This window comes from Sebastes fasciatus, chromosome 10 (genome assembly GCF_043250625.1).
Source record: "Sebastes fasciatus isolate fSebFas1 chromosome 10, fSebFas1.pri, whole genome shotgun sequence".
In the NCBI taxonomy this organism is placed as follows: domain Eukaryota; kingdom Metazoa; phylum Chordata; class Actinopteri; order Perciformes; family Sebastidae; genus Sebastes; species Sebastes fasciatus.
This window is the reverse complement of record NC_133804.1, coordinates 24223555-24251241: the sequence shown is the minus strand read 5'-3', so window position 1 is coordinate 24251241 and position 27687 is coordinate 24223555. Positions and strand designations below refer to the sequence as shown.

Sequence of the window (27687 nt, the reverse complement as noted above, 5' to 3'; positions counted from 1 at the left end):
AACATTTTATTAAATTATACCTTCAAGTTTGGAGCACCAACGTACAGTAGAGCATATATAATAAATATATAAATATATAAATAGATATTCAGAGCTTTACAGGAGCTGACATCAAATATATCCTCATTGTTTGAAATTGATTGAGAACTTTTAAATACATTCACAGCAAATTCTTATAGAAAATAGAGGAAAAAAATAAATAAATATATAATTGCAGAAATATTAAATTATTAATATGTAGTAAAAAGAAGAAAAAAACCTGAATATGAATAGTTGCATTAATTTCACATTGCAAAGACATGGTTATAAATGCAAACATTTTAGAGCAGTGTTCAGAATCAAAGCATCACTAAAAAACAGATATACCTGAGATTACTCCATTCGACATGTGTAGATGTTGCTTGACTACATAAAATCCTTAAAACACTCGGATACATTCTTGAAAAGTCCGTCTGCTTCAGAATCAATGGTTGGTCATTTCAGCTCACACTAGATGAAGTCTTGTTGTATATTCTTTGCATTTCATGATAGCTAGGCGTCAGCATTTGCAAGTTCAAGTAAAGATGACGCTTTATCCAGAAAGTCCCTGAAAGGAATCTGAATCCATCTCTCACAGGCGCATTCAGTGGAGTTGTTCAGCGCCTAAAGAGAAAACGATAAGTTGGTTCAGTCCATGTCATGTCATAGTCACTTTTTTTTATCATTTGGCAACACAGTGCGGATAAATACTTACATGGCCTTTTGCCGATCGTTTTTCGATCACATGATCCAAGGTTCCGACAGCCATGTTTATGTATTGATGGATTCCTTCACATTCCTCTTTGGCTCTTCCATGAAGTTCTCTCATAACGCAGTCCAGTGCTGTAGTAATGCATTCTCTCTGTGTATGAGAGAGAGAAAGATGTTTTAGCTTCCTTTTACTTGTGGCAGACTTGTGGCTGCATGCGGAGAAGTCAGCACATAGTAGCTGTCACGGCTGTGTGAAGTATCAACACCTGCCAAGCTCATTTCCTGTACTAGAGAACCTTTACATGTGGTTTATAAAAGCTCATCTAAACCCTGACACTTGAGCTTCTTTGATGCTGGGGAGTACCCAACGTGACTTTTTTTTTTAGTTCTTGACTTCACAAACTAATCAAGCCCATCATCTTCATCATATTTACCATGTTTCATTGGTAATTGTAAAGTTTCTTGGAATGCATCATTATAATTTTAGGAAAGTCAATTTAAAACTTAACAGTATAAAATATACTCTTACCTTCACGTTTGTTGGAGCATAGAATGTTGCATCTGGTGGCTGTATGGACAGAAGAAAACAGGACAGTATTAGCAACAGGCAGAAACCTTACAAATTGAGCAGGGACATGCATTTGGTTTAAAATGACTTACGCATTCGACATGTGTCTCCATTAATTTTTTTCCGAAGTCACTAATGGGTAGTGATTTTATTTGAAGGCAACCAGAGAGAGTTATCCAAAAGGCAATCCTAAAAAAGTGCTCCATATTCAGCTTGAAGTCTTGTCAGTGTGTTAAGCAAGTTGTCTAGTGGAGGTGTTGTATTGGTTTTCTTACCCCCTGTGCAATATATATACTTGTGGGGTGGAAAGGGTGGGCTGAGGTAGTTGTATATCACCTAATGCATACAGCGTTGTTTTTTCCTTTAGATGACTCTTGGAATTTTTTTTTTCTCACAATGCTACTACAACATGGTAAAATCCCTAAATCGGCCTATTGTAGCACAGCATTCAACTTCAAGCTCTTGTGAAAGTAGGTTGGCCGTCCCTAGTTTGTGGTGCAGAGGGTTTTTCGTTCTTTCTCTGTGTGCTCTCTGTTGGAGCATGTTTGTCATGAGCTGTCACTTTATTTTTACATTTTAAATATATGTAAAACAGCTACAACATCTTTTATTTTTTGCGATTCACAATAAAATCAGGCACAGCTCACTGAAGAAAAAATAATTTGAGAAAGTCCTAACAACATTCAGAGATAATGACTGAATGCTGGGCCCTTGTGTTCGGCAGGAGTTTGGTTTGTTTTGACTTAGTGTTTTTTAATTTTTCCGCTCAAATTAGTTTTATTAATCAAGCAAACTTAGTTGCAATATAGTTTTATTTTAACTTATCATTATGAAGTAAATGTTGCTTGCAAAATGTAATGGCTATAGAATAATGACATCATCAGCGTTTATATTGGTTCCCTATAAGCCTCGCTTTCACTATGCAATTCTGTCCGCCACCGGGTATGATCTCCCGGGAAAATGAAGGCTCCATTTACGGCATAAAGCCGTGGATGCAGTGTGTCCTGTGCAGCGTTTCCAACTCTTTTCCAATGAAAGTGGCTGGCATTAGCTCCAAAAGTTTGCCAGATGATGTCATATGCTCATTAGCATATTGGTGGTGCCATGACGCAATCATTTGCAATCAGCTTAGTGGTTGTCGGTTGCGGCGAGGAAGAGACTGCCCGCACACAATGCAAGAGGCGAGGGTGAGACCCGTGCTGTTGGCAGGAGAGCCGTAAGCTTTGATTACTCTGAGCAGCTTTGGGAATTAATTACAATATAATATCTTTGAATATGTTTCTTGCTTTTTCCCTGATGGTCTGAATAATTTGCTAAATTTGTGGCTAGTAGTAGGCTCTAAAGATAATGGAAAGTGAGCCGGCCCACACACCTCTCACCTGTTGTTGTTACATCAGGCAGATGACGAGTGAGAGATGAAAGGGAAACTTTGCTGATTTTCAACCGTCTGCGTGGTAGTGGCAATATCTACTTAAAAAAACAGTGTACAAATCACAAAATATAATATCTAGAAAATAACCTTAATTCAAATACTGTTATACATCTCTTGATGTCCTGGCTTATCGGCATATAATGTGGGCTACATCTGCTTCAGCATTGTTCAAACTGGCCCTAAAGGTAATTCATCATCGTGTGACAAAAAGACAGTTTTACTATTCACTTTCAAGTGAAGTATGTCCTTTATTGAACTTTTTATTGAAGCTTGATTGCCGTTTACCGTGAAGATGTGCAGTGGCTCTGTTCATCAGTGGCTTGTGGTTTCCTCTAGTACAGTTTGCTAATTTATAGGGTTCAGCAGACAAAAAATGAGTAGGCTGGTTAAATGTATGTTCTTGTAGGTTGTCTTAATTTTTCCTATTAATCATGTAGCATTTTTCCCTTATCAACTGCATGGTGAAAACCCAGAGAAAAGAAATCAGATGGGCACAGAGTGCTCTTTCTGATGGGGATTATTACTGACAAATTTGGCAAAGTGTCCACATTTGAACAGATAATATTTTTTAATAGTTATTATATCCTTTCACAAATACACTGCTTCAGCATTGTTCAAACTGGCCCTGAAGGTAATTCATCATCATGTGATCAGTGGATAATATTCACTGAAGTCATCCTCATCAGTGGATAATATTCACCACAGTTTCCTCAACGTGGAGGTATGAAAACCCTTTAGTGGCCATAGGGGAATTTTCCCAGAGACTCGTAAAAAAAACATAAATTATTGAACATCTTTTTACACCAGATATGTATTTGCAATAAAACATAAAATTATAGTAAAATTATAAACTTTAGATTGAAATAAAGTACGTAATCTAGTAAGTGTGTAAGTGCATCATTTATTAAATGCCGGTGTTGAGCAGCTGAATGCTGTGTGCGCCTCTCTGTTTGCATGTTGTACCTACGTCCTGAAGGTTAAAGTGCATATTCAAATTAGAGAGAGTGTTCGATGGAGCTTCTAATACTTTTATTAGTTTCATCATGTAACCGTCAGTCATTGCTGCTAGTCAACTTTCCACTTTCCATTTCGACATGGTCCATTTTCATTTTCTTGTGTCGGTGTATTCCCACCGCCTCCGCCTTGTGTCGGTGTGTTCCTGCTGCCTCCACGCCACTGAACCTAGGTCACTACACTCTGAATAAATGTATTGAGTTAGTGGTGGTAGCCTAGCATTGGTCATGGCAATCCAAATCAATTTATTAAAAAGATTACCCAAGTTAGGCAGTTAACCTTCAGTTATCATGTTTGTTGTCTTATCCAAATTATTAGAGAAATTGTATGTGTGTTATTGTCTGATCTGAGTTTAAAGGCCCACCAAAGCTGCATCATCTGAATTTCAACAGTCTACAATTTACTCTGATGACTCACAGTCATTGATATAAAGTGTGAAAGGACGCAGCCTTGTGGCACCTTTATGTTCACGATGACTGCCCTGCATAATCACATATTTATTGGCTTGGGAGCAAGGAAGTTATACTGTCCATCTAGTGTCTAGAGTGTTGATTGTACATGCCAGTTTTAGGCAGCTTAACTGACACAGTACATATGTCTGGACAATGTGAAATTCAGATGACAGAAAAAATTGTATCATCACATAAGATGATATCCTCATTTTAAAAAGTTTGTCGCCTCAATCGTTACCATTATTGTTTAATTTAGGCTACCCAGTGGTGGAAGAAGTATTCAGATCATTTACTGAAGTGAAAGTACTAATACCACACTGAAAATACTCCACTACAAGCAAAACTCCTGCATTCAAAATGTTACTTAAGTAAAAATGTGTAAGTATTATTGGCAAAATGTACTTAAAGTATCAAAAGTAAAAGCATTAATTATGCAGAATGGCTCCTTTCACAGTGTATTATTATTGTAGTATACTATATTATTCTGTTTTTGTCACTAACAAATACATGTAACAGCATTTAAACGTTGTAGTTTGTCAATGTGGAGCCAATTTTAGATGCTTTGTAATACTACTGGGTAGATTAGCAGTATAGTACTTAGGGATGTAAGAAAATATTGAGTATTGCGATATTAGGTTTTGTGATACTATATCGATTCCCCAAAACACTGTATTGATTTTATTTATTTATATATAAAAAGTTAGTTTATATACTTTACATGCAAAGATTAACTCTCACTCAATTCTTTCAAGTAACCAACTGTTTTCCTAAAATTTGATTTAAAAAATCGCAATATATATTGTATTGCTTACAGTATTGCAATATATCGTGATATATTGAATCGTAACCCCTGAATCGTGATACGTATCGTATCGCCAGAGTCTTGCCAATACACAGCCCTAATAGTACTGCGTCATTTAAGTTTTTTTTAATGTAAATAGTAGCTAGTGTCAAAAAAAATGTAGTGGAGTAAAAAGTACAATATTTCCCTCTGAAATGTGGTGGAAAGTCTCCGGTGTGAAGGTCAGACAATTTGTGCCTCCGTCCATCTACCCTGACCTAAGAACTTCACACTATTGTCTGTGTTGTTACTGAATTGTTTTGATGTGTTTGAACAAACAACCAGTGCTTTTGTCCAGGGAAGTCTCCAAGACTTGAAATGGGATGAGAAAATGTCATAACATTAATGACGTGCGCTTTTAGTCTAAAGTAAGTAAGTTAACGGTATTTCAGGTTTTAGGGTAGTTTTCATTGAAAGGTCCAGTGTGTAACAATTAAGGGAATCTATTGTCATAAATATAATATAATATTAATAAGTATGTTTCCTTTAGTGTATAATCACCTGATAATAAGAATCATTGTGTTTTCGTCAGCTTAGAATGAGCCGTTTATATCTACTGCCATGTTTCAACAGAAGCCAAGAACAGACAAATCAGACTGTTAACTTTTCCTGCTTTGGGCTGGAGTCGATAACGTTACTCGCTCCCGTCGCCACCGCTCTCTCTCTTTCTTTCTTTCTTCACCACTCACTTCCCACATACACTCTATCACTCTACTCTTACAACAACTGGCTCTAGAGAGGGCCATCAGCCACTGTAGCAATCTTACACTCTTGGCACACGGGAGAAGTTGTAATCTGCAACATCACCGCTAGGATCCTACACACTGTTCCTTTTAAAACCATTTACATGACCTCAGAAGTATTTGTCTCTTGATGCTCAGCAGAGTTTGATGATCGCATAGTTCAGCTGTTCAGTGAACTTGTGTCACTCTTTATTCCATAAGAACTAGTGGCTTTCATAGGGTTAAAGTAAGAGCGGGTTAACGTTATCTCAACTGTAATCTAACATTAGCATACCACCCTTATTATAGTCTTGGCTCTAGTGAAGACGTCATAGAAATGATAGTAAGGTCTGCTGTTTTAGGTGGTTTATCCACATAAAAAGGAAAGTCTTTCTAAAAACACTGATGGTGTCTACATTGACAAAGAAAGTCACAAAAAAAAAAAAATTTCTAGCGCCAATGTTCGACAAGCTGGCATTTTTTTTCCTTTTCTGACACCATAAATATAGCTTAGAGAGGAGTTACCATTGTACATGAGCAAATGAATTAATACTTGAACACAAAATTGCGGTTGTAATTGTTTACATTTTATTAGCAAGTTTTCACATATCCTGTACATAGAAATGGTACATCAGTTGCATAATAAATAAATAAATAAATAACTTGAGAACTTTTTGCAGTGCTTCTGAATGGTGAATAATAATTTAAAAAAAAAAGAAAATCAAATTTTAGTGCAGTGTGTAATATTAAATAATGATAAAGTAGAGGAAACATGTTCATTTTCCAGATCCGGTTTGGCGGAGCTTGACGTTGACACTTTCAACAAAGGCTTCGATGGCGTCCACAAATATCTCAAACTGGGATGTCTTGGTTACCAACTCGCACGTTGAAGTATTTGTCCGGACCTGAGGAGAGGAGGAGGCTGGCTCAGTATTGAATCATGCATTTTGAGTGAAGAACTTAAATCCAAATAAGTTATAAGGCAATACTTACATGACGCAAGACCTTTTCCTCCAAAGTCTGCAGAGTGCCATTAATACGCCCTTTTACATCAATACATTGCTGTCCGGCAAGTTCCAGCTGTCCAATGAAGTGCTGGACGGCTGCATGACGGCAGGATTCCTGACAAAGACACATCAATCGTTTGGGTCACACTTAGTCCAGTGATGAAAATCAACAAAATTATGAATGTCAGTGACGCTCGCATTAATGTTAAAAGCTGATCGCAGATGTTGTTAATATATGATTTACTGTTGAATAGATGAGTGGCAACAGCAGCCTCTTGTCATTTACCAGTGCTAGATTAAGTTAGTGGTCAGCTGCAATCTACAAAAGCAGCATCAACATCCTGAATGAACAGTTAAACCTGATGGTGATCTCTTACCTTCACATTTGTTGGACGAGTGAAATTCTCATTTCCCTGCAAGAAATTGGAGAAAAAGACAGTTTTACTCTTCACTTTCAATTGAAGTATATCCTTTATTGTAACACCTGATACTAGTCAGTTTTCCAAATGTATTGTTTTACAAAAAAAAAATTATAATGAAATAACTTACGCATTTGACTTCCTTCCGTAGATAGACACCGTTCAAGTCGCTTATTTTGACCTGTGACGGAGTTACAGGTTTTGCTTGAAGGTAGCCTATGAGACACAACATCCAGATGGCAATTTTGAAACCCTGCTCCATATTGAACTTTTGAAAAGCTTGATTGTTGTTTCCCTTGAAGATGTGCAGTGGCTCTGTTCATCAGTTGCTTGTGGTGTCCTCTGGTGCAGTTTGCTAATTTATAGGGTTCAGCAGACAAAAAATGAGTAGGCTGGTTAAAGGTATGTTCTTGTAGGTTGTCTTAATTTTTCCTATTAATCATGTAACATTTTTTCCCCTATCAACTGCATGGTGAAAACCCAGAGAAAAAAAAATCAGGTGGGCACAGAGTGCTCTTTCTGATTATTACTGAAAACTTTGGCAATGTGTCCACATTTGAACAGATCATATTTTTTAACAGTTATTATATCCTATCACAAATACAAATGTGTCTGGCATCTTCTATTTGTGTAAATGACATTTGTAGATTTGTTGGTGTTTTATTGATGATTACTTTGACTGGTGCTTTACGGAGTCTTATCAGTGACAAAGTGAGCATAAAGAGAGATGTAAGAGGTTTGGTTTCCTTTCCACAGAGAAATGTGTTCATTTTTTTTTTTTACTCAACATGAACAGCTTGCAAGACCACAAACTTATGTTACATGCATGTGTTTTTGACTTTGGGTTTTGCCTTGAGCTGGAGCAGCAGCTAGTTTCAAACCATGTTTGACATTGTTACGTTTCAAAAATCAGTCACACACAGCATGCATTACAGAATAATTGGGGTACTGCAATTAAATGAACTATACTCTAAATGATAATGGCAAAAATCTGAAAGGATCTGTCAGAATGCTCTCACACTTAAATGCAAAAAAACAATTATATAGGTCAGTTATTTCTTTTTTCTTGTTGCATCACTTTTTTCTGCATCCCAGTAAGAAAAGTGATAAGTAGTGGATCAGCAAGTAAAAATAGACAGGAGCATGACTGGCTGCAAGTATCTTGAGCGGGTTACATAACACACTCAGCAGAAAAGAAGGGTTTCTCTTACACCTACGCCTTGTGGGGATTCCCCACAGTAATCCCAGGTAACAGAGGAACCATGCCTCAACCTCTGCAAATCACACCTTGTCACCTTGGCATTGTCGTCAGTTATTCTCTATTGCTAAGTGCTTCCCTAGTTAGGTTTCAGTTATGACGTTTTTTCAGGAGTCGCCAAAAATTACCAAATGTGTCAGGATTTTTTACGTGAGTGAAGAGGGTGGGGAAATTTCTATCCATGGAATTTGTCGCTACATGGGGGCATCCCTGCTGTTTCCATGTGTTACTGTGAAGTCCTTGCCCACGTCTTGATATTAAGGTGTCTATTTTCGTAACTGGTCAAATAAAAAAGTTAAAAATGTAAAGTTTCATTCGCAACGCCCTTGGCATTCTTATCAACATGTGTTAAATTCTCGTCTTTTTTTTTGTAAACCAAGAATATCATAAACCAAACCTAAATTCACTTGTTATACATTACTGCGGATGCAACATTTAAAATCCGGGGTTCAACTCAAATTTGACCCCGTGCAGATTTCCTGTTTTTTACGTGCCTTCATGTTCTGTGAGATTCGGTGGTGCAGGTTTGTTTGATGTTTGGAACCACAATCTCAAGAAAAATGCACACTGTGAAGTACTATTCCTTGTGATATTTAACGTTCTCTGTACAGTACCTCTATTCAGCATTTTAATGGTATTACCATTGCTGCATTCTTTGTGCTTATCTTTTACAACTATCACTGATATTAGTTTGTTCTTGTTCCTCTTACTTTCTCTGACTTAAGTTTTCTGATTGTTGCAATAGCTCGAGAAATGTCTTTGTAAGGCTCTATCATCAACAGATGTGTCCCACATGATATTAATGCTTCCATTATGTAGATTTTGATGGTGTGGGATAGCAGAGATAAGGGCTAGACTAAACACTCAAATTTTGTGACGGGCCTAAGTATTTCCTTGAGGTAATCTCAAGGGCTCTAAAAGAAAGTACTGAGTCATCTTTGCCACAAGCACACAACACCTACAGAACAGGGCATAAATCATGCTTGTCCAAGTTTGGGAACTTCCTCCTCTACTTTTCCATGAGCTATTTTGTATTTTTTTTTAATGAAAGCTACATATTAACAAAATTTCAAACTGCTTTTTTTTTCGTTTCATATATCTTAACAGCCCGTTTTCATTCCCAGGGTGTACAAAACGGGCGCTTTGTCCCGTGCGTGTGATACCAGCACACAAGGCACTCCTTTAGCACTTGTATGAAACGCAACAGGCTTTCCATTAAATAAAAAAAAAATCATTTTTTTTGTCCTTATTTCAAGAAAGGCAATATTCCTACTAAGCTGTTTACATCGCTAATGAAAATGAATATTCCACTAATATTCCCATTTACACGCAGCCATGCATACTCCAATTAACATAACCGGTGTCAGACTTGTTCGAATGTGTGAACACAGCCTCTTTCATAATGTTTAACAGTAGGTGTGTTTCTCCTTATCTTTTGAGCATGCATCTCTGCAAACTGTCAGCTAGTTGGTTTGTGTGCAATGCATAAAGCTGGCCGCAAACAGGCAAGAGGCCGTGTGTCACAAACTGTAGAGCAGGGGTCTCAAACTCGCGGCCCGCGGGCCAATTGCGGCCCGCAAGACGATATTTTGTGGCCCCCACCTTGATATGAAAGTTTAATGTTAGTGCGGCCCGCAAATTTTTTTTTTTTTTTTTTTTATAAAGTTTTTTTTTTGGGGGCATTTTTATTGACAGGACAGTGGATAGAGTCTTGGAAAGGGGGGAGAGAGAGAGTGGATGCGGAAAGGGCCACAGGCCGGATTCGAACCCGGGCCGCCGCGGTCAGGACCAAGTCTTGTTACATGGGCGCCCGCTTTACCAACTGAGCTAACCAGGCGCCCTCGGCCCGCGAGTTTTATGTGAATGGCAGTTTGCCGTGGAAGGTCCCTTTGTTGCGCGAGCCCGAGCTGAACGAACCTACCAATCACACTGGGGTATATGGCTCCCAGGGACGGGCAATCGGCCGGGCTTGATGCAAGCAGAGAAACATTTCACAACAACTATGGCGGCGCCCGTGTAACATCGCATAAGCTTGATTAAAGCTTGATTTATACTTCTGCGTTGAATCGACGCCGTAGCCGGACGTGCACCTCTCCAGAAATGTAACTACACGTCCCGGCGACGCAGACCGCAACAGCTGTGATTGGTCCAGTCGCTCAGCGATGCTGAGCGGCCAGGACCCCGGACAACCACAGAAAGTTCTACTTCTCTCTGCCTCCATCTTTTCAATGTTTGTTCACACAAATCCACTCAGATATATTTTCTCTTTTCGGCGTTCCAGTAATGTCAGTAAAAGTTCTGTGGTTCAACAGTTATTAGCTCCAACTCCGCTCAGTTTCTGTTTGTAGTACAAGAAGAAGAAGAAGAAGAAGGAAACTCATAGAGACGCCGCCGCCAACTAGCGGTTTGGTGGTGTAATTGCAGAGCAACACAAACACAGCAGGCACAACTTTATTGCGGAGTGACACCAAGTGGAATGAATATATATCTTGTCACACAGCCCCAATCATGTCTTTTTCAAAGCCTGCAGTGAAGAGAAAGGTTGGTGACGAGCACAGACAATTTCAGGAAAAGTGGGAGACGCAATAGAGGCCATGTTCAGAAGAACCGTTCATGTTCTTCAATGTTCCATTCATGTTCAGGACAGTTCGTGTTCAGAAGAACCGTTCATGTTCAGAAGAACCCATTCAAGTTAAAGAACTGTTAATAATGACGTTTGAGAAGATTGTTTTTTTTTTAACAAAGCTTTTTTTGTGGAATACCTGATGCGGCCCAGCCTCACCCAGACTCTGCCTCCAGCGGCCCCCAGGTAAATTGAGTTTGAGACCACTGCTGTAGAGAAAACCCAATTGAGACAGATACTCTGAATGCGCTGTGTACTGTGTCCAAAGAATGCTCCTAAAACGGAATAATATCGGCGTATCCAACATGTCTTAATCGGAAAATGCTCCGTTCGGAATAAGGCCTAATTCAGAATATCTAAACAATATGTGCTGCCTACATGACCCGTATCGAAATCCGAATATTGTCATATTCGGAATAATAGTGGAATTATTTGTGTGCATGTAAACGCAGTCAATGTTTCCAACTATAGCACAGCAATGACTGATGACATCCGTCGATACACAGCCCCCACAAACCATACACATCCAGATAGCTTATCTATGTCTATAGTGTTAAATGTGCTATCTTCATGTCATATCTATTTTTAGAACAAATATTTTCACGCTGCCACCCGATGCAGTAATAGTCCATGGAGAAGCAAAAGTACCGTAGTATATGGAACAAAATGTTGTTTTTGAAACAATTAAATGCCAACAAATATGGACTGAAGCAGAATATTTTGTTTAATATATTGTTTAATCATGTTGTGAATTTTAGAAATGATTACATCTAATCTTTTCAATCATCTTTGACTTTTGAACTGAAGGTTGAGATTATTACAGAGACAAGGACTGAGCGCTGCATCGCTCTGTGTGTGTGTGTGTGTGAGAGAGAGAGAAGGTGGTCTATTGCGCGCAATGTTTCTGTGAATTATTAATAATTTGAATGTCAGCGTTGTGAATGAAGCTTCAAACTATTCGGTAATGCCCTAATTATATATGCTTATAGCGCACACACGGGAAACAACTTCTGTAGTTAGACAAAAGGTGTGATTATTTTCTCTGATATTTACTGTGGGCCTAGTGTGATTATTAACATTGAGCAGTTGGTTCCAGCTTTGCACCTATTGCCTCTTCCTGTCAGTGAAAGTCATTGAAAAAACGATTTGTATCTGCAGAGAGATGTAGTGGATCAAATACTATGCCAAGATTGATGATTTTGTGGCCTTTGAGTGTTTCACTTCCTATGACGCTTGGTGTGGGGGTGCTGTCATTTGAATTACACACTGACCAGAAAATGCTCTTTCACCAGTCAGAAAAAGGGAAAAAGGAAATCAAATCTTTCCGTGTGTTTCTGGTGTGGTTTCCGTGATAGTAGTGATGTCATTGGAGACGCTGGAGGTTTGGTTACCACAGTCCACCACAGCGTAGTATCACGCTCAGGTGGTGGCTTTGCTGAATTGCCATGTTGTATTTGAGTCAGAGGTAACTGCTGGATTCAAATCTGTCCAGTTTTTTTTTTATGTTTACTGCATGGTGCCCACAAGCTTGTGTCATTAAAGGAGAGGGGGCATTGCTCTTCGTTTTAGTCAAAGGGAATTTTTCAGAACAGAGGTCTGCATTGTACATTTTCCATCATGCTCAAATTAGTTTTTTTTCTTACGTTTCATTCAAGGTCAGAAGAGCAGACTGGGCACTCAGTAGCACATGGGTTGAGAGTACTAGAAGAGAGCTTCAGTCATCTTTTGAGCTTGATATTAGGGTTTGACCACACTGATCTGTTCTGATTTATTGCATGTTGTTCAATGTGAGCTTACTTTTAGTGCTAATGACATGTAGAGCTTTGAGCCTTTGTCCCAACCTGATTGGGCCCGACCCGCTGGGTTTGGGCCGGTTCAGACTGTAATTTCTCAAAATGTCCTCGGGCTTGAATTGGGTCGGGTTCGCGCCAGTTTCCTGATGTTTTTTTTTTTTTTTAATGCAGACATTATACAGAGACAGTTCAGAAAGGAGACGCTGCACCGGGAGTCAGTTTCCTGTATCTGTGTCACGTGGGTTTCGACACTGCTCCGTTGCTGCTCCATTGCTTTAGGAGACTAGTAGTATGTCCTGAGTCTATTAACTCCAATGAGAGAAGTTAACATTAACACAGATTAAGACTGATTCTTTCGACCCGTACTCACCAAAGAAAATATCGGATACATTTTTCACAAGCCACAAACCAAACCAAACATACTGACACTAAAATGTAATTATTCAGACGGACAAATTCCTTTCTCTGTCTCAGCAACACACTCTTGCGAGAACTGGCAACTAACGTTCGCTAACGCCCTGGCTAACACATTTTTGTAATGCTAAATCTGGCTTTTAGATGTGTAAATATCTAATGTTAGCATAAGAAAATATAAATACATTATGCAAATATAATCCTATCTGCTTTCATCCATCCACACAATGTTCACATCACTGTTTTGGAGCAACTTTGCCTTATAGTCTGTGATATGATGACAGTTTTTGGGCTGTTCTGAACATTCGGTAGGAAGTCACATGTCGGCGATTGAGTCACAAATGTTACCGCACTGAATAGACTTTAGCTTGTAATACATGTTTTAATATATTCATTCATTTATTTTAGAATGTAAATCCTATTTTTTAATCGGGCTCGGGCCCCAAACTGCTGCCGTGGTTCATGCTCGGGTCTGGCTTTGGTAGAAACTACATGAGCCCATGTAGGGTCAGGCCTGATTATTTTTGGGGTCCGATCATAGCTGTAATGACGTCCCATCTGCGATTAGATATCAAGCACTTTGAGGGTGAGAAAGTTAACAGATTTATTTCCTGTGTAGATTCATCATCATCCATTTAGATCATTTGAGTTGGAGAAGTGATCCTAGGTTTGTTTGTAAAAATGGCAATGAAGACTCAAGACCATGGAGTTGATCATTTATTGTACACTCTGCAAGGATTATGAAAAGAAAATCAGTTATTAAAAACTCTTGGTAAATTAGTGTGGCGTCCCTTACAATAATACAGCTGGAGCCTTTGCTCAGTCACTCCACAGTGGTAATGTCCACCGCAATTCCACCGCAATTTTGGCTCAATCAGAGCAGGTGTTTGTCGAGCGAGGAAGGACTTCGATCGAGAGTTAAAGCAGGGACACGCATTACAATTGTAGGATGGATTAGGTGTGAAGTGATGACTGATCGGATCAAGTTGGACAAAATCTGTTAGGTCTGGGTCATGTGGTGTTGGTAGTTTGGAGATAAAATCATACAGTGTGCCGGCTTGTTAGATGATTCTTATAGTTTTCCTTCTGATCAAGTCACTGCCAGTTGTTCTAATTGAAGGATAGGTTTGCTTTTTTCCCCCTATATATATATATATATATATTTTTTTTTACAATACTTGCATGCCCTTATGTACATTGAAAGAGTTTTTGGTTAATGTAATTATTCCTCCGATTCATTCATTCATTGTAATTCACCTTCCTCATGTTACATTAATCTATCCATATTTATTCCAGCATTCGCAGTCTGAACTATTTTCTTACTGTTAACAATTATCATTATGTTGTTTATAAATATATATATACTTTTTGTATACATATTTATATCTGTACATTGTAGTCAAGTAAAGCTGATTCTGTTTCTGATATTGACCATTACAAGATCTCTTCCTAAAGCAATTTTAATGTAAGTGATGGGACGCAATCCACAGTCCTTTATCTACGGTAGTCGATCTGAAGGTAATATGAGGCTTCGGCAGTTCGAATTAGACACATCAAGTAAGTATCTTCCAAAGTTAGTCTTTCTAATATGAAATTCCCTCCTCTTTGTGTTACTGTCTCTTCACTGCAGGTAAGCAATGAAACACTGTGTGGTGAGACACAGAGAGGGAAGGAAGATCCCCACGTGATTTCTCTAACGTAGACTGCTGAAGCCTCATATTTATCCACAAAATAACCATTTGTATATCAATTACTCAGCCTGTGTTACCTGGAATTCTTGAAGAAAACTTTGTTTTTCTCGCCTGCCTCCACGGCGAACGGAGAATCAACAAACAAAGAAAATTCTTGATGAATTGAAGTAAATGGGGGCTGCATTTAACAACAGCAAAACTATCTCAAAACATCCGTTTACCAACTCTCACACAACTCGTGCAGTATAATCCAAGTCTCATTTATGCAGTCGTGTGCTCACTACTTCCCAAACACATGCATTTTCGTTAAACCCTTACTGTTTGCTGTAAAACAACTCGCGCAAGCGTGAGACTGTTTACGCGGAAGTGTTTTAAATAGTAAGTTTAGCGAAGATGCATGCGTTTGGGAAGCAGTGAGCATACGACTGGATAAATGAGACTTAATTTATACTGCACGAGTTGTGTGAGAGTTTGTAAACGGATGTTTTGATATAGTTTTGCTGTTGTTAAACATGGCCCCCCATTTACTTAAATTCATCAAGACTTTTCGTCGTTATGGAGTCTTAGTTCACCGTGGAGGCATGCAAGGAAAATTAAAGTTTACTTTAAGAATTCAAGGTAACTGATATATATATAGCAATGGATATACAAATGGTCATTTTGTGGGTGTATTCCTTTACGAAAATATGTTTAAATTGAAACTGGATCATGATCCCCCATCACTTATGTAGTGAAATCTCCTCAGGGCAGTATGGACAGGCCACTCAATCTAGGTTCTAGTTAGATGGTTGGAAGCTAGATCATCCAAAAACTGTCGGAAAAAAACCAAAAACGGAACATGTATATGGTTTCTGCGATGTGTGTGACACAAAATGATTCCATCATGCCAGTTACTAGAGCCAAAATTTCCAAATTTGCACCACAGGGTGATGCAGGGATGAGCAACCAGCAGCCTCCACGGCTATCTTTCTTTTGCAGAACCGTATTTTTTATGTTCAGTTTACACACACTACACATTTTGTGTTGGCCACTGTGGAAAACCCCTTGACCCATCTGTAAACAACCACACACACACCGTAAAGAAGAGGACTTTTGGTCTTTTCATGAAGATGTTTGCCAGGTTCACAGCTGTTAAGCTGTGCACTCATATAGTACACATCTGTACAACCCAGCTGCTTGGTTTGCTTGCTTTCTTCACAGTGTGGTTTCAGCTGTGGAGAAGGCAATTCCAAACTGCATTGCAAAATTTTGCAGGCATTTTTTTTTTTGTGAACAAACTGAAAGCAAAGCAAGTTTAGGAGTGAATCAATATGCTTCAGACCTGCAGTCTGTTTTGCTTGAAGTCTGATTGTCCAAATAGTCCACTAAAGATATCAACACTTTGTTTAGTAACACAATTCTGTCATTTCAGGTTTTAAATCCTGGAAATGTTCAGAAAGGAAAATAAGGCATAAACAAAAGCATAATTACTTTGTATGGTCATAAATAACCTTGTTGCCATGGTGGTACAGTATGTAGGTAATTATATTATAATGGTGGCATCTTTGTTAAATAACTCAACAACGCATAATAACATACCGCACAGGGGTCCCTTACAAAGTCTGAGATATTGGATCAGTTTGCTGCATAAGGTCACATGTTAATACATAATATTGAAACTGTGATAATCATTTTATAGTTACATTTAATATGTATACAGTCTTAGAGGAGGAACAGGCACTCTCTGATTGGCCTCAAAAAGATAATTTTAGTAGATTTCTTTCCCTGAAAGAAATACGTAAAAAAGCAGCACTCCCATTAGTGATAAAAAAGCTCTTTTCACATCTTGATTTTTCAATTAATTCAGTGTAAAGCCTTTAATCAGAGCGGATGTAACATCAGCGAGATGTATACATAAAATCACATGGAGAACAATTATACATGTGAGGATAAGAAACAGAATGTACTATATTAAAGATCAACAAGTTATTCCATTCGTATCACATGAGGCCAAAATGTAATGGAGATATTTATTTATACACTAGCATTTATTCTTCAGATCAATAAATAAATTAAGCCTTTATGATGGATAGATTAACTCAATTTAGAATACATCTGTATTTTTTCTTTATACATATTTTTAAATCAATTTTAATCAGTGCTGATGGACAGTATTTCTCTTTGTAAATATGGTACATTCTATTAAAGTGCACATGGAGTGTAAGCTTTAGTGTACGTTTTAACCCATTGTTATAATTGTTGCGCATAGCAACATATGTTTAAAAGAAATAAAACAAAATCCATGTTTGGTTTAATACAGGCGATCTGTGTGGTTCTCAAAAATGGATAAATAAAGGGGTCGGTACTGAGTCCTTTATTATTTACACACTACATAAACTATATTATCACTCCAACACAGACTCCATTTCAATGCAGAGACAGTCTTATTCGTATACATTTGGCTCCTCTTCGACTCAAACTATATCAATGTAAATATTCTATATTATTATTTATATATATATACATATTATATTATTATATACACAATATTCCAATGTGCTGTTAACGTTCTTCAAACATCTTCGCGTGATCTTAAACTTGTACCAAATGCTGACCAGACTGTTTTATTCTCATGAACCTATAATTTAAATTCACATGAAAATAAAGCATGTTTCTGTCTTTAAGGCAGGAACCAGATTTCAACCATCATGTCTGTGCTTGACTATGGCGATATCTTTTATTCTCATGCTGCTCGCTTCACCTTAAAACAACTTGATGCAGTTTATCATTGTGCTTTGTGTTTCATCACAGGCGATAAATATTGTACTCATCACTCAAAAGCATATGCCTGTTGCTTTGACAGGACCTCAACACAATTAAACACCCATGTGTTGAGAAAAAATCCCACTTCTGTAGCGTATGAAGCTTTTTCAAGAAAGCATTTTCAACATGCTGTCAAGAAGACTTTCCCTTAGCAGGTATTTGATGTCCTTGATAGAACTTGTAAAGCCCTGTTCAGAGAGAGGGAAGAGTTGTGACCCACCAAAATAAAATTATAGGCTTGAATACAGTTATTTACAAACGCAAAAGTCTGTCACCAAGTGACAGAGTGATGTTGAAGTTGCACGAGTGGTCAGCCGAATGTTGGAGATGTCCTCATTGGCCGTTGCTGTTTCAAAATGAAAAGGCAGGAAAAGTTCTTTATACAAATTAGCCCGTCCAGCGTGACACGTCCGGCTCATGAAACTTGGACCGAGCTGTCAAACTAGGTGATCTAGTTCTAAAATGAAACGAGATTCAGCAGTGGTATAGGCAAGGCAAGGCAGCTTTATTTGTATAGCACATTTCAACAACAGGGCAATTCAAAGTGCTTTACAGAAACGTTCAAGAACATTGCGACAAAGTGCAAAAGAACATTAAGACATAATTAAAACAGTTATAAAAACACAACATTAAAACATTAAAGATTATAAAATAAAAACAAGCTAAAAAATAAAAGCTAGGATAGAAGTTAAAATAGAATAAAACACAAAGGAGTAAAAGCTCTAGTGCCGTATCAGATCATTAACTGGTTTAATTAAAGACAGCAGCAAACAGGAAAGTTTTAAGCTTTGTTTTAAAGAACTCAGAGTTGCAGCGGTCCTGCAGGTTTCTGGGAGCTTGTTCCAAATATGTGGTGCATAAAAACTGAATGCTTCTGCATGTTTAGTTCTGACTCTGGGGACACTAAGCAGACCTGATCCAGATGACCTGAGACATCTGGGTGGTTCATAACATAGCAGAAGATCAGAAATTATTTTGGCCCCTGGTATAGCCTATTTCTCTCTTAAAATGTTTTCAGTAGTAGATTTTGGTGGACTGTTTAAACGGAATAACAGAAAGTTTCCGAGCAGGCCGCCTTGTTGTTTCCTGTTTGAAACGACAAGCAGAAATCCAGGGACTAATCAGGTACGATAGGGTAAATCACCTTCTGAACGGCGAGATGAGTGGAGCAGCGCATCCTCTAGTGTCCTCAACAGAACTGGTGTACCACTGGATTTAACATTATAGACATAACAACCATGGACTATTGACTATCACCAACAATTAAGCCACAAATTCACAGACTGACCATCCACGGTCCAGCCATATACTCGGATTTGACCGTGTCTTGTTCTGGATCCATGGTAGTTGGACAGGTGATTCAAACCTGGGGTTTCCCAAAACGTGAACCATTTTCAATTTGTTAACCTCGCATTTCATTAAAAAAAAAAAAGTGCACAATCCTCCCCTACACACATTTTCCTCTTTTGTAATGGCACAGGGTGATGTTTTTTTTTTTCTAGGTTTATCTAGTGGATTAATGCAACGCAGGCTCTAGTGTAGCAAGAATCTTTGCTCACACGTGTGAAACACATCTCGGTAAAGGTTGTTTGTGTTGCTGAAATCCCCCTTGCTGTCTGGGAAGTCCGCAGTAGTGGTGTTTGTTGTGAGGACACCTGCTTGCATGTTTGCACCGCTCATTGTGAGAGTTGTCAGAGGTATTTGGATTGTTTTGCTGCTGCATTCTTGGTGAAGTGCTTTTTTTGTGGTAGTTAACTCACCACAGAATTTAACCATGTGTACTGCACCCATTATAAATCCACCTGGTTCTAATGATTAAAGACGATGGTGAAGGTGAATATGGACAGACAGATTTTATATTGATTTGTCTCTCAAAGGGCCCAAATATAATGTCTTCCCCTCAGGTGACACAAGCCTGATTTCATGTTTTATTTATTAAATAAACAATGAGGACCAATGAGGATACAGTACATAGCACAAGAATATCAGAACAACACAGAACATGTTTTTAATGAGTCTAAAAGCTGGATTGGAACACTTTTTCTTTTTCTTTCTTCACTTTTTCCATATTGTACACATGGCACTGCCTAAAACTTGGCTTCAACATGGGGCCCTCTGGTGGTGGGAAAAGGGAATTAAAAAGTCATTGACAGCCCTGTAAATCAATACTGGTATTGAATGCGATTGAATTTGATTTATTTTTTACATGAAAAGTCAGAATATGACTGCTTATTTATATTTGGGCTTGGAATCCTGTGGTATATGGAGCTTTGATCACTTCACTTGTACCATGTTGAAATATTTCACATTTCACTTTGAGGAACCGCTGCACTGCAACAGCACCGATCAGTCGACACTGCTTTTAAAATACCCAACACTTAAAAAGGGAAGCAAGGTCATTGGAAGAAGTAATGAAGACAATGTAATGAATACATTGTAATGGGAAATAAATCAGATTCTCGATTTCCTAAGTACATGTGCACATAAAGTTCAAGGAATTTGTATTGTAATAGACAATAGACTGTTGAGTACTCAAGTATGTGAAACAATAGGTATGTATACTGTATATATCACCAAAGAGGAGAAACTCTGGAGCTTTTTTGACAAGAGCCGCTAGATGGCGCTGCGGTAGCACTTTCAGCATTTTAGACTGAAAACGCCAATGAGTCCATAGCCATGGATGTATAAAGAGACATCTGTAAATCAGAGGGTCATTTTTTTCGGTAAATCAACTTCCCAGTGTGAACATTTAAATAGCCTTCATTTAAAGTGTTATGTCCTAAAAGTTGTAAAATGAACTAACAGCTGAATCCAGAGTTATTTTCCTCGGCATAATGAACGTGCATCAGACCCACTGGACTGCACCGCCCTGCACGCTCATATGACGGTTCTGCCAGCTTCCTGCTAGCTGTATGGGGCTGTAATAATGGACATATTGGCTGTAATTCAACACTTTTATTATTTTATAATACACCCATGGGCTGTATGCTGTAAGCCTGTACCGTGGTGGATGTATTAACGTCTCTGTTCTCAAACAACCGGATATCGGCCAGTAGCTAGTAGTTGTAGTTGCATGACATAAACAGGATTTAATGTAGTTGTAGGCTATTAACTAACACGCAGGGCAAAAGCACAGGACACAACCTCCTATACATCCATGGTCTGTGGTCTATTGGACATCGATTTTGGAGGTCCTTGACATGAAAAAGTTTGAGATTGCTCAAAATCGTCCAACTTCCATTTATGTCCATTGCTCACTTTATGCTCATCTGGGAAGCGGCCGGGCAAGAAAGTTTGGTAATAATTTAGTTTTACTTTTATAGGGTACTTTGTGGGTGGCGTAGCTTTGCTGCTGGGTGCTGATGTTACAATGGTACAAACAATTGACTTTCACTTCTTAGCAATATACGTTCTTTGGAATGTGTATAACATTTCTGTGCTACCATTTCTTTATACGAGGATAGTTAAATCAGCAATGGTGCTATTTCTATGACAACACCACATCACGGAATAAAACGATTAATTCATCTCAAATAGTGTGACAATGTATACACTAGGTCCAACTATTTGCTTTAATCCAACACATATCTTGGTGGCAAACCCCATAAGTGGTTTTAAATCAGTAAAATACAACAATATATGAACCTAAATTTGTTAAAAACTTGAGCATGAATGTGAATTTGCTCTCATGACATGTGCTCATATCAGCTGAAAGGATTCATATTGCCACCTAGTGCTGAAAATGGAGAACTGTATCTTCTGAATTAATTTAACATCATAATCTGTATCCTTACAAATTACTGTGAAACATTTCCCCAAACTTATGCAGTTGATAAAAAATTTAAAGGAACAGTGTGTAACATTTAGGGGTATTTATGGAAGAAATGGAATCAGATATACAAGTATGTATTATTAATGTATAATTACTGGAAAATATCAATTATTGTTTTTGTTAGAATAGCTGTTTATATCTACATAGGGAGCGGGTCCTCTTCACGCAGCTGGCCGCCGTATTTCTACTGTCGCCCAGAACGGACAAACCAAACACTGGCTCTAGAGAGGGCCATTCGTGTTTTTGCGTCGGCCACTGTAGTTCTCCAACACGCTTGGCACACGGGAGAAGTTTCAGTTGATTGCAATCTGCAACCTCACTACTAGATGCCGCCAGATCCTACACACTGCACCTTTTAAAGGGGACATATCATGAACAACTCACTTTTCCAGTGCTTGTGCTCATCCATTTGGGTATCTGGAGTAACTACCAACCCACAAACTGTGATATAAGACAACCCAGTCAGTTTTTTGTGGGCTGTCAAAGATCAGATAACATGTGATTCAACAAGCCATTTAGATTTGGCTCCCCTTCCTATGTCACATGCAGGCTCATTAGAATATACCGCCCACAGCTTGAGAACTACCTTTACAAAGGTGCACTATATTTTTTATTTCAAGCCAATCAGAGCAGACTGGACTTTTTCAGGAGGGAGGCTTAAAGAGACAGGAGCTAAAATGGAGCGTTTCAGACAGAGTGTGAATACAGGTATATTCAGACAGACAATATGAGAAAAATAATGTGTTTTTTGAACATTAAAGCATGTAAACATGTTCTAGTAGAAACCAAAAATACAAATGAAACTGGAAATGTGCAAGATATGTCCCCTTTAAGTGATGATGTTCTACAAATAAACCAAGCAAACCCAAAGCAGCTGTGTTGTTATCAATTTAATATTTTCAAATGGTACAATTATTTCAATAAAAAAGAAAATCCTGTACTAAGGTAAGTCATAAATAGTAGAAATGTCATCATATACTTTATATTCTTTGAGAATTACAACATATAAATTAACTTTCACTTTCAGTGAAAAAGAGAATGTGAAAAAATAAACTACAAAGTCCACTTGGGGGCAGCAAAGCAGTTTTCCTGAGAATACAATCTTCATCATAGCTTGAGTGGGTTCACCACCACTATGTCAATAAATTAATAAGTTAAATATTTAGAAGGCTATAACATGTTAAATATATTTTCAGCGTAGTGTCTTCTCTACATTCAATCCTTGGTCACAAGGCTTCTCAGTTCATGCTCAGTCTGGTTATGGCCTAAAGAGGGAAACAGAGATATTCACATCAGTCATTGTTTCCTATATTCACATAATTACAAAATGACATGCAGTGCTACGGATTTACAGCCAGCTTTTCCTTATATGCTAAAACAAAATGTTCTAGCATTTTACATATATTTTTGTGAATCAGATAAAAAAAAAAAGAAAAAAAAAAAGCCCTTACCTTTTGCATAAGATTCTCCAGTCTGTCGAAGAATTCCCTGGCATTTTCCTTTGGTTGCGAGGCGCAGTCTTGGCAGGTGGACTAAAGGCAAACACAAGAGAAATTAACTTACTAACGACCATCTACTGTGAGTGCACACATCATGTAATATCATATCAATAACCACTAAACAAGGAAATAACAAGAAAATATTGATAACATTTTCTCTTACCTGAGCATTTCCTGAATCAGAAGAATTGCAAAGTCCTTTCTCCTGAAAATGCATCAAAGGAAATATATTAGTTTTTAAAATGCACTGTAGCGCAAACTTGACAATGAGGCTTTTAGATATCTTGTTTATTAAATCCTTCCCATTTACTTACAGTGATGTGACTGTGGAGGCCCCTGTAGAGTTTTTTGTTACGGATTTCTGTAACGTTGAATTGCACATTCAGATTTGCCCGGAAGCATTGCCATGCTGACAGACAGCAGCAGTCCTGTAACATAATGAAAATGAAAATGTTAGTGAAGAAAACATCAATACCACACCAGCATATACCAATGTTCTCTGTCCAATTTGACCTCTTGAAAAACATAAACCAGTTGCTTTTTTTTTTTAACAGTTGTACTATAAAAAAAGGATTACATTTTTAGGAATAATTCATACTAAATATTTCACAATTAGTTTGAAATGGAACATGACATTGTCAATTCATGTCAGTGTTCAATTTAATTAAATGTTACTTGATTTAGATAAATTGTTATTATGTTTGTTAAATTGGTTTTGGGTAAGTTATTTTACAGAAAACTGGAAAATGACACAGATTACAGATTAACCATAAAAATATTTTTTTTTTTTCACATCTGTTAGTACATAATATTAATTTGAGGGAAAAATCCTCGCATCACTGCCATCAACATTTCCAAGAAAGCTGTTGTTTCAGGTTTCATGTCATGACCTCATCACTGCAGTTGACTTTCCAATCAGATACATGCATAACACTTTTACTTCAACTGAAACTTAAAGTTTCCACTATTTTAAAGATAAGTTTCTGGTCCCAAAAGTGCTTTGAATGTTTTTTTTTGTCTGAATTTTTTCCCTCTGTGAAATCTTAATGAAAGTGTCGACACATTTTTTCCAAGTTGAACAGTTTGTTTCTGCTTAGATGCTCCTACTGCAATGTGTGACGCTCATGAACCCAACTAGCTTAGGTCAAATCCTAGTTTTAGATGACAGTATGTCAGCTTGGAGAATTAATAGGTTAGAGTTTTCCTTCAGGATGAGAACTGAACAAGAGAAACAATAAGAACAGCTGACTAATACTTCATTACTGCTATTTATTTTGAAATTCTCTATGATGGGGATTTTGCATTTTACAGTCAAAATCTGGTGCGATTTTTTTTTGCTTTGTAGTGTAGTGATTTTTATTCTGAATAATAAGCTTTGTTTTGCAAAATAGCGGCTTCACACTCACTCAGGGATCATTTGTGGTTTAAGATAAACAGTAATTTGACAGTTTCTCAACAAACGGTTGAGTCAAATGTTTTCTAGCACGCCCGAGAACCTTTTGAGTCGGTTAGGAAGTGTCATGGTTTTGTCTGCTCTCAGCTTGATTACTCATCATATTTCACTTGAGAGTGCAACGGAAGCTGTGAGAAAATACACTGAGCAAGCTCTCGACTTGAGTCACTCAAGAGCCTGACAAGAAAGAGGGCTCATCTGAATTTACAAGTAATGCAGTTGATCTTAATGAGCATTTATTTGAAATCAAGTACACATAATCAAATTGTAATGTGGGATTGTTTTGGCTACAAGAGCTTTGTAAAATATACAAGGTCAAATTATACTAAAAATGCATGTCCTGTTAGGCTAAATATCGTTGTTAAAAAAAAAAAAAATGTTTTTTAATTATTATATTTTAAATGAATCTGATGGACTGCCATTTTTCCATGAGTACCAGTAATTATTTTACAAAAAAATCTAAATGCATGGTATTTTGTGCAAAGTTTTGAGGACATTAGTTTGTTCTCTAAAACACTGTTAAACACTTAAATATTTAAACTATTTCAAACTCAAGAAACTTTCAATTTGTACTGTTATAAATAATTTCCAATACTTGATTATGTTTAGTAGATTTCAAGTTTTCTCTATCAAATACAAAAGAATTTACTTAATTAAGAAATATATGCTCACATTTCAGATTACTCTACAAACGATGACATATTTTTTTTAGTTTTCACTTTGATAAGTCTTAATTTCCTTTAATAGTACAGTCAGTATAGACAGTCTTAGAGCAATTTAATGAACTAGCAGATGTGAAATTAAAAACTAAATATATTTAAAATTGTCAGTTTGTAAGGCTGCAAGTAAAGCCTTACAAATTATGAAATTTAAAAAGAAAAATCAAAATGTATTTAAAAATGTCAATTTTAAAGTCTGCAAGGTAAGCCTTACAAATTGTGAAATTAAAAAAACAAAACAAAAACAAATTAAAATATATTTTAAAATGGCAATTTTTAAGGTTGCAAGGTAAGCCTTTTAATTTTCAGCTTTTACAGCTGGTTATATACGCTTATAGCCCAACACACATTTTGAAATTTCACACATCATTTGATGTACTCCTACAGTAGCCGGCATATGACAATTAGTAACTGCAGTAAGTGGGTGAATAACAACAATGAGTAAGCAGCCACAAATATTAAGCATGGGGGTGACCATACTGTCAACATTATATTGAATACAAGTTAGTTTGGCTTACCTCAATATTCCTTGGTGGAGTACTCAGCTCCATCTGCTCATTGTGCTGCGAGACAAAACAAAGAACATTGTACTTAATAATGAGAACTGCGACCATACATGGGCGAAGTTGTGAAAAAGTAAATGTAGATGAACCTACCTGCAGGCTTTCTCTCCAAATTTTCAAATGTCTCCGGACTTCTTCTATTTTTTTCTTATACATTGGTTTGCCGGTGCGATTGGCCGACGTGCTGGCCAAAGAGCTGCAGCAGACTGCAAAAAGGCAAAAAACAACCAACTTCATATTCTCAGTGTGAGCAGCAGGCACCAGATCACCAAAAGAGGCTTTTCGAAAGATTTGCTGGAAATGCAGACAGTTGTGTCGCTTACCTTTTTATACATATCCCTGAGGACACAGGAAAACCACTTGCAGAGAGCTGGAAAGCTGCAGAAACTGGCGTGAGTGAGTAATGAAGTTTTCTTTTCCACTGGCAGTCACCACTACGTGATTCGAAAGTGGCGTCAAGCCGCGCCTGCGTGGGGCCATTCGATGCAAGTGTGTGAACGTAAAGTTTCACCCGACCGGAAACTACAGGAAGACGGCACTTCCCATTTTCATTTTGAATCAGTGGAGCCGCAGCCGTACCGTGTCATAGGTTGTGTTCGTAGGTGTGGTATTGACAACCTGAATGCATTCACTGCATCATGGCCACCTACACAAACTCACGGAGCATGCAACAACAGGAAATCCTTTTTAAGTATTGAACCAAAAGGAGAAGTGAGGAGATGATATGTTTTCTCAGTGGTTGAGGAAGTCCACTTCTCCACGAAACTTAGCCATAGTCATGACTATTATCTAATGTCTCTTTAAATGGGCTTTCGGGCTGACGCTTCCCTTCTTTGATCTCACTGTTACTCATCAACCACACAAGGTCTTTCTTTCTGTCCAATGGCAAAGACAAGGATAAGTGTGTTGTCAAGTCTGTTTGGGAGATGCCCTGGACAGTAAGGACGGTGCTGTCCTTATTTTTGAAACTATTTTCACAATAAAAGTTTAATCCTTTCAAACAACCAGATACTAGATACAGAAACTGAAGAATTCTTAATGATTCAGTCAGATCAGTAATAGCGTGCAGGGGGATGATTTATTTCTTCGGGTTCGTAAACAGGTTTTTGATAAATACAGTACGTTAATCTCAGATTTACTTTTACAGTACATTATGCTTTAATGTAATAAACAGGGCTGTCAAAATTGATACGATTATAACGCGTTAACGCCAATTGGTTTTAAAGCCACTAATTTCTATAACGCGTTAATGCAACTTGCGATTAGATACTGGTATCATATGAAACTAGAAAACCTAAAGAATCCATTGGTACCAGCCATGTTTGCTTGTCACGATGGAGGTTAAATACCAAAATACAAAATAATTGTGTTTTGTCTTTTTTTTGTCACAGTAGTGCAAATAAAGATCTTTGCAGTTAGTATTTCAGTGAGGGAATGACCGCTTCTCTATTGTAAATAAAAAGCTCAACTAACAAGAAATGACACACACATTATAGATGTTACTTTATCAGTGCCACATGTTTGAAAATAATTGCACATACTCAATTAACAGCACCAGCGCAGTCAGAGCAAGACACATTTTTGATGTTGAAATAATCAGTGAAAGAACTTGTTATCCCCTCCAGTTTTGGTGCTTTTGTTGCTGCAAATGGTAGTGTCACTTAGACTCAGGGTAGCATGCGCTGGAGATATATGATGCTGGTGAAACCACCCAGACCCATTGTTTTCCATGTAAGCCCACACTCTCGCAGTGTCTCAATGCATGTCAAGGTGTCCGGATACGCCACTGTGCTGTTTCCCAGCATCAACACGAGTCAACTCACCGGAAAAGCAGCATTTTGACGTGTGACCCCATT

General features: G+C 37.8%; 3 protein-coding genes across 5 annotated transcripts in view; 1 reads left to right on the top strand and 2 right to left on the bottom strand.

Annotated features, from left to right (window-relative positions):
• Window positions 1-27687, top strand: part of adad1 (adenosine deaminase domain containing 1 (testis-specific)) — a 47813-nt gene that overhangs the window by 16354 nt on the left and 3772 nt on the right. The gene's annotated exons all lie outside the window — the stretch shown is intronic.
• il2 (interleukin 2) lies at window positions 196-2518 on the bottom strand. The gene is made up of 4 exons (XM_074649076.1): window positions 1390-2518; window positions 1259-1297; window positions 734-880; window positions 196-642 (listed from the first exon to the last, which is right to left on the bottom strand). Exons 1-4 carry the CDS (start codon window positions 1501-1503, stop codon window positions 532-534), a joined length of 411 nt encoding a protein of 136 aa, XP_074505177.1. The 5' UTR covers window positions 1504-2518; the 3' UTR covers window positions 196-531.
• il21 (interleukin 21) lies at window positions 22010-26729 on the bottom strand. Of its 2 annotated transcripts, none has more exons than XM_074649073.1 (5): window positions 25787-26729; window positions 23411-23524; window positions 23260-23301; window positions 23049-23129; window positions 22010-22862 (listed from the first exon to the last, which is right to left on the bottom strand). In XM_074649073.1, the coding sequence occupies exons 1-5, from the start codon at window positions 26066-26068 to the stop codon at window positions 22836-22838; spliced, it is 546 nt and encodes a 181-aa protein (XP_074505174.1). In that variant the 5' UTR covers window positions 26069-26729; the 3' UTR covers window positions 22010-22835. The 2 variants fall into 2 exon arrangements, with proteins under 2 accessions (XP_074505174.1, XP_074505176.1); XM_074649075.1 differs by having other exon boundaries at window positions 22010-23129; window positions 25787-25831; window positions 25925-26729.